Source organism: Rattus rattus, chromosome 6 (genome assembly GCF_011064425.1).
Source record: "Rattus rattus isolate New Zealand chromosome 6, Rrattus_CSIRO_v1, whole genome shotgun sequence".
In the NCBI taxonomy this organism is placed as follows: domain Eukaryota; kingdom Metazoa; phylum Chordata; class Mammalia; order Rodentia; family Muridae; genus Rattus; species Rattus rattus.
Window position 1 is genome coordinate 73,634,266 of NC_046159.1, and position 12,777 is coordinate 73,647,042.

The following is a 12,777-nucleotide window of genomic DNA, read 5'->3' on the forward strand; positions in this document are numbered from 1 at the left end:
AAAAAAAAGAACAAAAAAAAAAACCAATGGTTGGGTGTGGCCATGCACACCTTCAATCCCAGCACTCGGGAGGCAGAGGCAGGCAGATCTCTGTGAGTTCGAGGCCAACCTGGTCTATTATGGAGTAAGTTCTAGGACAGCCAGGCCTGTTACACAGAAAAACTGTCTTGAAAAACAGGCTTGGGGGGGATAGGCTCCTCTCCTGCTGAGCCCTCTCAGCAGCCTTGGTACTTTCTACCCTTTGACTTCTAATTTAGCTTTCTGACTATGCAGCATCCATGTGATCGCCTTCGACCACAGGACTTACAACGTTCAAGTTGGGGAAGGGGCAGGAATTTAACTCTAAATGTCACTCATATCGGTCCCATAATATGTAAAATAGTCAACTCAATCCCCCTGGTGTAGGTACCCAATAGTCTAGAAGTACAGCAAATCTCCAGAGTTGGGCAAAGCCTGCTTTTCAGTTTCCCCGCACAGTGCCTCATCTGCTGTTGACATCAATGAGAAGGAAGCCATGTTGCATTTCATTGACTTGATTCTCTGCCTTATGGGGGAATACAGACCCGCTGTAGCACTCTGTGCTATCTGGGTTGTTGGAGTATTTTTCCTCAGAAGTTAAAATTATGGAAATACTTTCATATGTAAATCAAGAAATATGTCTATAAAATCAGCAAATACACTGTTTTCACTAGTCTTTCTTTAAAAATCCTTAACTTCCTCTTCAAAACAGATAGTTATTTTTTAAATCGAATAAAGTAGTGATGAGAATGGTAACACTTTTGCATTATTAAATATCAAAAATAGTTTATACGTCACAGAGCTTTAAATTCTATTATATTTAACCCTAATACCTTAAAAAGAAGTTAGAAATTTATCTTAAAAAGCACTCTTATTTCTACTCTAATTCTCCTCAGTCTATCAACCTATTTGTTTTTATAATAAAATGAAGATTAAAAAGGCATGTACTAAGAACAAGAATAGTGTTACCAAGTGCCAGTAAAGGTGGGTAGCACTCCATTTTTCCCTCAATTAGGATCCCAAAACTCATATGCCTAAGCCCAAATGCTTGTGTTTCTCTGCCTAGTCTGTACATGTGGTCTTCTGTGTCTCAGATAACAGCAATTCTAATCTTCACCCTCAGACAAGCCACTGTTGGTATCATCCTGGACTAGTGGTGTTCCCTACTTGGGGTCTTCAGAAGCTTCTCGTTGACTTTCTCCTCAGACTTCCAGAATAAAGGCATTAATTGTTCTTCCTTGTTCACACTGGCTCCCCAACAGTTGATGCTCTTTTTGGGAGGCACAAGGACCCTTTCTGAAATGCAAGTCAGATCATGACCCTTCTCTACTCAGAGTTGGCCAGTTCTTTTCCATGCTCTCAGAGTAGACTCTAACTCCTTTCAGTGACCAACAAGGCCAAATGATCCATCTCTATTCCCTTCAGTGTCCCGCTGGCTACCAGCCTCCTCTTTGCCCCTCCAACACTGCAGGTATCTTCCCACTTCAGGGAATCAGGATGCAAACTCTTGTTGTCTGGAATGTTCTTTGTACCACTACTTAATCCCATCCCTTTTCTTCAACTTCTTCACCACACTGGCCATCCTGGTTAGCTTGCCACTTCTCTCCCAGCATTCCCAGTATCTTTAACCATATGTATTCAGTCTCTGGGTAGCTAGTTCATGCATTGTGCTTGTCCTCATTTTTTTCGGGAGATAGACTATCCTTCTTACAAATTATTTCTCTTATTAATGCTTCTGGGGTTCACCACAAATCTATCATTTTACATTTTCATTAAAATAGTTTTTCTTTCCCCCAGAACAGCTGTCTTTGGTGTGATTTGGCTGCATTTAAGTACATTCTTGAATAAGGAAGACAAGAGAGCTGACAGTAAGGATGGTAGCTTGAGGAACTGGGGCCAAACTATTGTCAGCTCCAAGGGAACAGTACCTGTCAACCTGACTGAGTATTGGAGAAAGACAGTGACGTCTTTTGAACTAGGTGGAGCAGCTACCTGTGCTGACTTTTAGTGCAGTGTGAAGGCTCACGGCTGCATGATCCTTCAAAGTATGGCAACAGCATGTATGCTGTGTCAATGGAGAGAATGTGACTGTGTGTCGCTTAAATAATGTCCCTTGTTTCTACTCTGTAAAGAGAAAAAATAACCATGTGAGGTTGGAGAGACGACTTATCAGTAAAAGCACTTGCAGAGGACCTCGGTTCGGTTCCCAGGACCCCCACAGCAGCTCAAAACTGTATCTAACTCCAGTCCCAGGGTATCTGATGCCCGCTTCTGGCCTCCAAGGGCGCTGCATTCCTGTGGTACAAGTATGTACATGTGTATTCATATGTATAGACAGATACTCAACTACACATAAAACAAAACAAACGCTATTTATGCAAAGCCAAAGTAATAGGTAAAACACGCATCATCTACTGTTTGTAGCTTGATATTCTCTTTTCTCAAGAATAAACATCAAAAATGTGTGTTATACTGATGAAAGTACATGCCATAGCATTATGTTAAGTAAAACCACATAAATATATGAGAAACACAGCAGTGGCTGTGTACTGCCCTGTAAAATTATTGATTTTTATAGCTAGAAAAAAGGAAAGATAAATGGAGCTATAAATAAAATTACTGTATGAAGATTCACTTATAACTGGGAGATAATCAGACTTACTTTGGATCATTTTTATCATTAGTACCAAGTCAGTTACAGATCAAACTTACAGTCTTATTTGAGATCTGTTACCCTAAATGCATTGCTTCATAAAAGAGAACTCACTTTAGATTATATGGGTCATATTCAATGGAAGACTTGGGCACTGCAGGAATCATGTACAGGAATCCGAGGTGTTCGTTCTCATGCACTATTTTGATGATTTGCAAGGGATCTCTAATGCTGGCTTTGACGACTTCTTCTCGGTCATTGAAGGTGTACGTAGGGTAAGTTGAAGACCTCATTCCAAAGAGCCCTCTCCTTCCAATACTCGTGCGTGGCAGTTTAGATGGAGAAAGAGAGAACACATCTGCAGAGGGTCGAAGGACCTAAGTGAGGGCAAATTATTAAACAGTTTCTGTGAAAAGGACAAAGGAAAAGGACAGAGACCCGAAATCTCCTCAAAGGGGAACATTCTGAAGCTGAACGCTTTCACTGTCATTAAGGACCGGCACCTCAGTCCTCACCATTCCTTAGCCACACAGCAGTCCTGCTGCCCTCTCCCCTTTAACACCAGGCTCACTACACTCACATGCTCTCTGGAATAGCTCTCTGTAAGCCGCCTTGCTCAGTTGTGCCATAGCTGTCTCCTCTCAGCCTTAGCACTTTTTTGGACGACTTTGATGCTTTTTGGAGAATGCGGTCTTAGACGGCCGCCATCATAACTTGTGGTAAACTTCTGGGTGACTACAGTGAATACTGGAAACCATTGCTGTTACTGCCTTTGGGAAGCATTTATTTTATGAATGGGACCAGCACTTCTCAGATGTAGTTGTGGATGGGGGGGGCAGGTTGGGGGCTTCTTTAAATGCGGGCTCTGATTCAGCACTGCTGGGATGGGCCCGAGGATTCTGCCTCTCTAATCTGCTCTCAGGAGGAGTGGAGCTGCCTGGTGGCTGGACCACACTTCTGAGCAGTTGTGCTCACACTCCCACGCTTTGACCAGTTCTCTGGACAATCCATATTCTTTTTAAAAATGTTCTCTTCCCCCTGGGCATTTCTTCTCATCCACATTTCTCTTTAATCCTTTTTAGCAAACTCCTTCAGTTACAACCAGGGACTCAAAAGCTACTGTTCCTGTTCAACCGTCCCTTCCACAGAAGACGCTCACACAGTTTTTTTCTTAACTCTCAAGACTAAGAGGCCCATTTTATGCCAAGTAAATCAGTTTGTGAGACACCAACTTTTTCCTGGCTCTATTTATATTGCCCCTTTAGGAGGAAGAACAGCTTCTCCCATCTATTTCCTTCTTAGTTGATCAACAATCACTTAAAGCAGTGGTTCTCAACCTGTGGGTAGCCACCCCTTTGTGGCTGGAGCAACCCTTTCACAGAGGCTGCCTAAGGCCATTGAAAAACACAGATACTTCCATTATGGTTCACAGCAGTAGAAGCCTTACAGTTAGGAAGCAGCGACAACATAATTTTATGGTTGGGGGTCACCACAACATGAGGAACTGTATTACTATGCAGACCAAACTGGCTTCAAACCCACAGAGATCTGTCTGCCTCTGCCTCCTAAGTAACGGGATTAAAGGTGTGCACCACTCTGCCTGGCTTGGTCTCTGTTTTATTGCCTCTCTTCAGAGTTTTCCAAGTTCCCCATTTCTGGGGGAAAAAAAACCATCACAAATTTCAAACAATTACTTATGCGTGTGTGTGTGTGTGTGTGTGTGTGTGGTCACCATTAACACGCAAGGAAATATCAGAAGACAAAAAAGATGCTCGATGTTCCCTCCAGGACCCTCCTTTCCCAGACTAATTGTCCTTAGAAACATTCTATTTTGCAAATGCAGGCAACTGTATCCGTATTCTTAGGAATTAAGAGCATGTGAACAACATCACACACACGACAGTTTAAAGACTGCTAACGTGTTTGTATGTAAATATCATACCTGTTTCCTTTTCAGAGCTTCTTGAGCCTCGAAACTACCAATTGAAGATCTTTCAATCATGCTTGGTGATGGCTTTAGAATTCCAGAGCTCATAAGTTGCTGCCGATTCTGTTCATATATGTACTCGGGCTGCTTATGATCTTGGTAGAGTTTTAGCACTGGCTTTGGGAAGGAAGAGATGGGATTATCTTGTTAATGTCATTGTACACTTTGTTCTTTACTACTGAGAGGACTGAGTTAGCCAGAGCCAGGCTGACTCTGGAACAGGCTACACACCGACAGTTTGGGAGACTAGGCCTGCGTTTCTGTTTCCCAGAAATGAGAACCTGGATCTAGGGACCTGTGGTCAGCCAACCACAGCCACGGGCAGCCAATCCGATGACACCTTGTCATCAGGCCTGAAGTAAGATTAGGTAGCTAGAATGAGTAAGCAGCCCCCTGGGAGGTCTCTAGAGTCTAACCAATTGAGACCCATAGAGATAGAGTTAACTTATCAAGGTAAAATGACACACACCCCTCCCTGGAATTCCCCTCACTGACAATAAAAACTGGGCCTGTAAGTCCACCATGGGTCTCCATTTCCTGTCACTGGTCTGAGGTTCAAATAAGACTTTTCTGCTTGGTGTCAGCACTTCTAGAACTGAGATTAAGGAACGCTCACTTACCCCTAACTAACTGTGACAAATTTACTACCACTAGACTGTTGGATGAAACGAGCAACACATAAGTCTGTGTGCTGACAGAAAACAGAACCAGAGCTCTGGGATATAAAAGAACCTTTAGAATGGGACACCTGAAAATTTCCAGCAGACGCTCAGTGGAAATGAAACCCTTTGTTCTGCTGGTCGCTTTTAGACATAGCATTTGTCACAGCAACCAAAAGCAAAAGAAAGTTTCTCAAAGATTTCTGTCTGGGGAAAGAATTATGAAATCGTTATACTGTCGTACCTTCTTCTAACACACAGGGGAAAGGCGAGAAGATGCTATTTGCTGGCAGACGCTTCCTTCCTGACTATTCTCTAGTGTACACGTTTTTCTGAATTCAATTCCCAAAGCCGTACATAATCTGTCTTAGTCACTATTCTATTGCTGTGAACAGACACCATGACCACGGTAACTCTTATAAAATAAAGCATTTAAATGGGGCTTGCTGAGAGTTTCAGAGGCTTAATCTATTACCATCTGGCAGGGAGCATGGTGGCAGGAGTAGTGGGCATAGTGTGGGAGAAGTAGCTTAGAGCTACATTCTGATCTGCAGGCAGATAGAAAGAAAGAAAGCCTGAGTCTAGGATGGGATTTTGAAACCCCGAAGCCCACCTCCAGTCACACATTTCTCTCAACAAGGCTTCCTCTACTCCCTCAATGCCTCATCTCCTAATCCTTCTAATCCTTTCAAATAGTCACTCCCTGGTGATTAAATATATGAGCCAATGAGGGTCATTCTTATTCAAACCACTACACAACCTCACCAAGTATAAACTTACCGTAAGACATGAGATTTATCATAAAAACCAAGTATGAACCACCCAACATTCAATCTGTAGGTTTTAGAGGCAGACCGAAGATTTCATAGTAGTGTGGCTCTACTGAGCTTTCCAAGATCTAGTCAAAGACAAAATTCCAAGTGTCCCCCCCACTTAGGGAACTTTAGAGATCAGGGTGTCAATTGAAAGAGACAGACACAATGGGGGCAAAGAAAATATTAGTCCAGATAAATTCAAGGAAAGAGAGAAGACAGCAGATAAATGCAGGAAAAGGGAGCAGAATGCAGTAAGCACACTTTTTTTTGTTGATTTGTTTTGTTTTGTTTTGTATTGTGTGTTCAAGTACATGTGTGCTCCTATGTGTATGTGGGGTGGAGGGAAACTTTGGCTGTCATTCCTCGGGGACTCTCCACTTCAGTTTTTTGAGACAGGTTTCCTCTCATTGTCTTAGGACTCACCAAGCAGAATAGGCCGGGTAGCTCGCCAGCCCCAGGGAATCTGCCTGTTGCCCTCCTCAAATTGGGATGGCAAGCACCTGCCACCCTACCTGGTGCCATACCTGGGCTTGCTTTGTAACACAAATTCTGGAGGATGAACTCAGGTCCCTGTGCTTGCCAGGTGTCCTAGTTTGTTTACTGCTGCTCTGATAGATTCTGTGACCAAGTGCAAGGCCTCACGGGGAAGAAAGTGTGCACTTCTCTTGCAGCTTACAGCCCCTCAAGGGAAACCAAGACAGGACCTCAAGGCAGGCACCTTGGGGCAGATAAATGTTGGGAGAAAGTGAAGGGCACGGAAATCTAAGGAGCAGAGACCATGGAAGGATGCTGCCTACCCTCCCGCATCAACCATTAACCAAGATAATGCCCCACTTACCAATTCCCCCCACAGGCCAATCTGATGGAGGCATTTTGTCAGTTGAGGTTAGGCCTAAATTATGTCAATTCACACACACACACACACACACACACACACACACACAGAGAGAGAGAGAGAGAGAGAGAGAGAGAGAGAGAGAGAGAGAGAGACTCCTCAAACATGGTATGTATGTTCCTGCATATACTGTAAGTGTGGAAGTCAGAGGACAACTTTCAGGAGTCAATTCTCTCCTTCTCCCTGGGGATTGAACTCAGGTCATCAGACTTGGCAGCAAGCAGGTACCTTTACTTCCTGACCCATCTCACCAGCTCTAATAACAAATTCTTTAAGACCTACAAACCAGGAGTGGAGAGATGGTTCAGCAGTTAAGACCACTTGCTGCTCTAGCAGAGGATCTAGATTTGCTTCCCAGCACCCGTGTGGCAGCTCACAACCTTCCTCAACTCCAGTTTGAGGAGATACACACACACACACACACATACACACACACACACACACACATATACATATACATATATATATATGTATATATATATATATATATATATGCTATAAATCCACACTGACATCTTAAAGAAGATTCAGGTATTCTCTAAAAATGGTAGCATAAGGATATGGGACCATTTTAATATCAAAGAGCAGTCTCTTGTTGATTTTAAATACCATGAGTTTTAAAAGCCATGGAGCATGGAGATGACTCACAAGTAGAGGCGTTTGCTTCCAAGCCTGATAGCCTGAGCTCATTCCTGGGGCCTACCTTTTGGAGAGAACGGACACCCACACACAAATTGCCTTTTGACCTGCATATGCCTCTCCCATATGGCACATGTCCCCCCAAAAGTATAATTTAAAAGTTTAAGTAATTGAAAGTATTCTAAGAACATTTTACAGCCTGCGGGGAGCTGTTCTTGTTTGTGGGCCAAGGCGTCCGAGAGTGAAGTGTTAGGATGCTCGCAACGCACTCTAAACGATAAAGCGACAAACACACAGGGGTGTGCAGACAGGCGCACAGTGAATGGGACGACACGTGAACAGTCCTTGAGTCTGGGTGGGAGGTGTGTAAGTGTATGCACTGTTCCCGCAGCATTTCCATATATTCGAAACTTCGGATAAGAGAGAATTGGAAGAAATGGGGATTTTAAAGCAAAGTAGTAAAACGACAAAAACAGACTCACACTGGTTACAGTACTGCTCATCTCTGTGCAAGGAGGGTGAGACTGCAGTGAGGTGCGTGACACTGGGACACTGGAAGAGTGCGGCTCCCAGCACTTGGAGCTTGTGCCTGGATTTCAGCACGCCAGTTCCTGCTTCTCTTTCTGAGGGCCGTGCCCAGCACCTATAACCCTGATTCTTCTGAAAAAATACTTTATTCTGGGCCAGCGAGAGAGCTCAGTGTTTGCAGCCAAGGCTTAAGACCTGCATTTACTCCTCTGAACCCTTAGGTTAGAAGGATAGAACTTATTTCCGTAAGTTATTCTCTGATGTCTACACACATTTTTATGCATGTGCATAAACATACAAAGTATAAATAAGAATATTGAAAAATTAGGCAAAATCAACACTGTTAATGCTGCTTATTATATTTCTCTTTGAGATGTTTATCTACAACTTTTCATAATAAAATAGAGACAAAATAAAATTAACGTGTTGTCCACTACTTCACAAAGATCAATAGCAAACACCAATTACCCTAAGTACAAAAATCCTAAAGCCATTATTAAAATCAAGAATAAGATCATTAATATCACTATCCCCTTTAGTATTTGTTCTGGTCACTGTTCTATTGCTGTAAAGAGACACCATGACCAAGGCAACTTACAGAAGAAAGCATTTAGTTGGAGTCTTGCTTATGGTTTCAGAGGGAGAGTCCATGACCTGATGGTGGTGAACAAGGCAGGCAGCTGATAAGCATGGCCCCAGAGAGGTAGCTGAAAGTTATCAGCTGATTCATGAGCAGGAGGCAGAGAGAGAGAGAGGGGGGGGGAGAGAAGGGGGGCGGCTTTTGAAAACTATGAGCCTCTCAAATTGTTCCTCAAGCAGGAAACGGGACATTCAAGTATTTGACCCTATGGGGATCACTCTCATTCAAACCACCATGGTACCCAATTCTTAGTTTTTGTCAGGGAACTTGGAATAATTGCCTTAAAGTCTGGATCTGGAATGTTCTTTAAATGCTTATGTGGTGAAGGCAGTGACACTACTAAGAAATGGTAGAAACTAGAAGCCGGGGCCCGTTTGAATGAGGCAGGTTGTCTGGGACATACATTAAAGGGTGTGTATGGTGCTCGGCTCCATCCTTTTCCTTTCTTTCTGCTTCCTGGATGCCACAGCCTCTTCCATCACATGCTCCATGGACACCCTACTCTGCCTTGTTGCAGTCCAGAGCGATAGTGTTGGCTGCCCATGGACTGAAGCCTATGAGGCTTACAGTTGATTTCCTCGTGCATTTTGTCTCAGTGACAGAAATATATAGAATGCAGATTCAGAAAACAAGATTTCTACCACAGGCCAGATAAATGTTTTAAGCGTTATGGGCTGGAGGGTTTCTATTACAACCATATGCCTCTGCCCTAATAGCAGAAAAGAAGTCTGGCATTGTGCAAATAAATGGATGTGGCAACAATCGATCCAGAGGGTTGAAGAGTTCAACTTGACCTGTGGGTCATAAAAACTAAATAAACTAATTGGTTCCATTATAAAGGCAGGAGTGTAAGAATTAGTTATATCTGTTGTATATATGTATATCTGTGATATATATCTTGAAAACAAAAGCTGAACGTTAAATATGAGAATTTAAAAGGACACGACTGACAATAAACAGACTTCCTTAATTTTATTCTTGTGTACGTGTTTAAGTATGCATGCATTACATGTGTATGGGTGCCCATAGCAACCAGAAGTGGCTTTTGTATCCCGATATCTGTAGTTACAGGTGGTTGGGATAGGAATTGAACTCAGATCTTTCAGAAGAACAGCAAATGCTCTTATCAGCTGTGTTAGCTCTCCAGACCTCTGACAGGGTCTTCTTTCAAAATAAGGATCAAAATTAAAATAGTCAACAGTCGATTTTACAAGAAAAGGATAGGACATTATTATAGAGAAACTACTCAAGCACTAAAAACTTAATCAAGAATTAAAAGAACCAAATGTGAATTATGGGAAATATGATATGAAAACCTTCATCGACATAGAAAAATGTATTAAAATGTGATACTTAGTTTAATAAAAAGTATTAATCAATTGTAATATGATTTACACCAACAATATGAGTCACTGTAAATCTGTGTGTCTAAAGTAAAGACCTGCTAGCATCTAGTCCATAAAATGTGTGGGTGTGCACATCCTCGCCTCCATTAGAAGCAGGAAGAATAGTTCTATCTTTCTGGAGGACAACTTTTTTTTTTCCAAAGCACTTTTCAAAGTTATACTGGAGGTAGAGGCAGGCAGATTAATGTAATCTCAAGGCCAGCCTGTTTTGCATAGCAAGATCCAAATCAGCCAGGAACACATAGTGAGAACCTATCTGAAAAACTGTGTGTTTGTGTGTGTGTGTGTGTGTGTGTGTGTGTGTGTCTGTGTGCTTGTGTATGTGTGTTTGTGTGTGTATGTGTTTGTGTGAGTATGTGTATATGTGTTTGTTTGTATGTGTATGTGTATATGTGTGCATGTATATATGTGTTTGTGTGTATGTATGCTTGCATGTATGTTTTTGTGTGTGTGTGCATGTATATGAATGTATTGTATGTTTGTGTGTATATGTGTGAGCTGCTTGCTTGGGGTTTCCTTTTTAGCTTACCAGAGGCTCCAGTTTCACAGGCTGCTGTCGCTTCCTGGTCTTCTCCTGAGCTTTCGTGGTGTGCCTAAATACCAGGGTTTGGGGTTCAGGTTCATTTTCTTTGAGAGATGCATAATTCAGAACCCCTTTTGCTTTTATTTTGTTTAGTCTGGTAAGCACAGGATTTTCTTCTTCCTGGTTTTCCATACTTTTCAGGTCGATTTCATTCTCTGTGCCTTGGAAAGCCATCCTTATTCCTACACAAATGGGATAAAGAAACGAAAAAAAAAAAAAGATGTCAGGTTGGATAAAGTAACTGGGGAGAGACATAGGGAGCGGAGAAAGCAGTAAGGACTAGGGAGAACTGAATTCCCATGCTTCCCCTCAAAGAAAACCAGTCAAAGCTCTTGCTCAACAGAATGCTTGAACTGTAGGGATAGCAATTGAGACATTTACCTGGCTTGAAGAAGCCCTGGTCTGGGGCCTGCAGTGGCTTGGATTTGGAAAGATGAAGAGAAGGGTGTTGGACACTACCTTTCTCAGATCCGAGTATGCATAACATATCCCAAGGAATTTGTCTTTTTTTTTTTTTAATGCAGGTAAGGGGTCTGGGAAGATGACTCCATCTGTAAACTGCTTGCTACACAAGTGTCTTAGTGTTTCTATTGCTATGATAAAACACTGACTAAATGCAACGTGGCGGGGGAAAGGGTTTGTTTCATCTTACAGATTGTAGTCTATCTTGAAGGGAAGTCAGAGCAGGGACTGAAGGCAGGAATTGAAGCAAAGGCCATTAAGGAACATTGCCTACGTTTTAATCTAGCTAAGTGTCAATAGGAATCAAAAGCCTTTTATGCAATTTTAACTTCTCAAGTAAGCCTATTAGAAACAAGAGGTCTTGATTTTAATAATGTGCTTTACCTAACTATCGTTTCAATACATAATGGTGCTGTGTAAGGCAGGGTTAGATCTTATTTTATACCTGGCGTTTATTGAACAGGACAGGTCTAGATTTGAATAGTCAGTATGAGGTCTTGGGCAAGCCTAGCATCTCTAGTTCTCGCCTTCCTGTCCCTCATGATAGTAAGCTATCACTCACTAAATCCATCCTTTCTGAGGCTTTCCATGCCTGGGGAAGCGATGCTGAGTGTCTGGCTCTCCCCAAGGCTCAGTTCCACTGGACTCACCAAGCGGTTCAACAGCAGCGTTCCTGAAGGGTCTCCAGAGCCCCAGCAATACCTGGTCTGGGAAAAGAAAGCCTAGTCCCAAGAGAAAATGTTTTCCGTTGCTTAGCAACCACTGGGCCACCAAGGACGCTTACTGCGCCCGAGGAGGAGCCGGCCGGTCACTGCTAGCCAGTCTCGCGGAGCTGCCCTCGCTCTCTCCCCAGCCTGGAGCGCGCCAAGTAATTGAGCCAATCGGTGTTACCAGAGCGTTTGACGTCATTAGTTGTCAAGGAGCAGGCGCGACCCGGAGGATTCCTCCTCTGGAATGGAAATCTCAGGCAGCTAGGACAGAAGGCTTAGGAGGTGCGGTCGTTTTATGTTTTCCTTTGTTTCTGGACGGTCCATGATCTGCAACCCAACCTTCTGCAGGAATCTTTTGTCTTTCAAGATGCTTGAGTCTGGCTTGACGTTCGCCCACATCTTAAAATCTGGAGGTGAAAGATTCAAGAGCCTCAGAAGGTTGGGTGGACTGTGGAAGCCCTGTCAGGTACCTTGGGGAACTGCTTCAAGGATTGGCAGAAGCTGTTTTTCAACCTCCAAAATGTTTTTACCTACAAAATGTCGTGATCACCGCTGAAACTACTTTCTTTTTCTCCTCCCTCTTTTACCATGCTCATACCTTAGATGTCCACCCCCTCACAGAAGCCGAGAAAACAGCATTTAGTATGCTCCTTTGACCCTTCTCTCTTCAAGTAGATTATATGGAGCTGGAGTATAGATTACAGATCACTCAGTCTACCTCTCCTCACACACCACCTGAGTATCGAGCTGACATTCTGTCTCTTGCTATATGGAATTTCCAG

At 43.0% G+C, this 12,777-nt stretch overlaps 1 protein-coding gene across 1 annotated transcript in view; it reads right to left on the reverse strand.

The window, feature by feature from the left end:
- Positions 1 to 12,126, reverse strand: part of Dnah6 (dynein axonemal heavy chain 6) — a 196,073-nt gene extending 183,947 nt beyond the window's left edge. The window contains 4 exon segments of the mRNA XM_032906333.1: positions 2,786 to 3,048; positions 4,614 to 4,775; positions 10,770 to 11,005; positions 11,936 to 12,126. Of these exon segments, the coding sequence (XP_032762224.1) occupies positions 2,786 to 3,048; positions 4,614 to 4,775; positions 10,770 to 10,997 (653 nt within the window). The 5' untranslated portion in view covers positions 10,998 to 11,005; positions 11,936 to 12,126.
- Between the last annotated feature and the right edge of the window lie 651 nt (positions 12,127 to 12,777).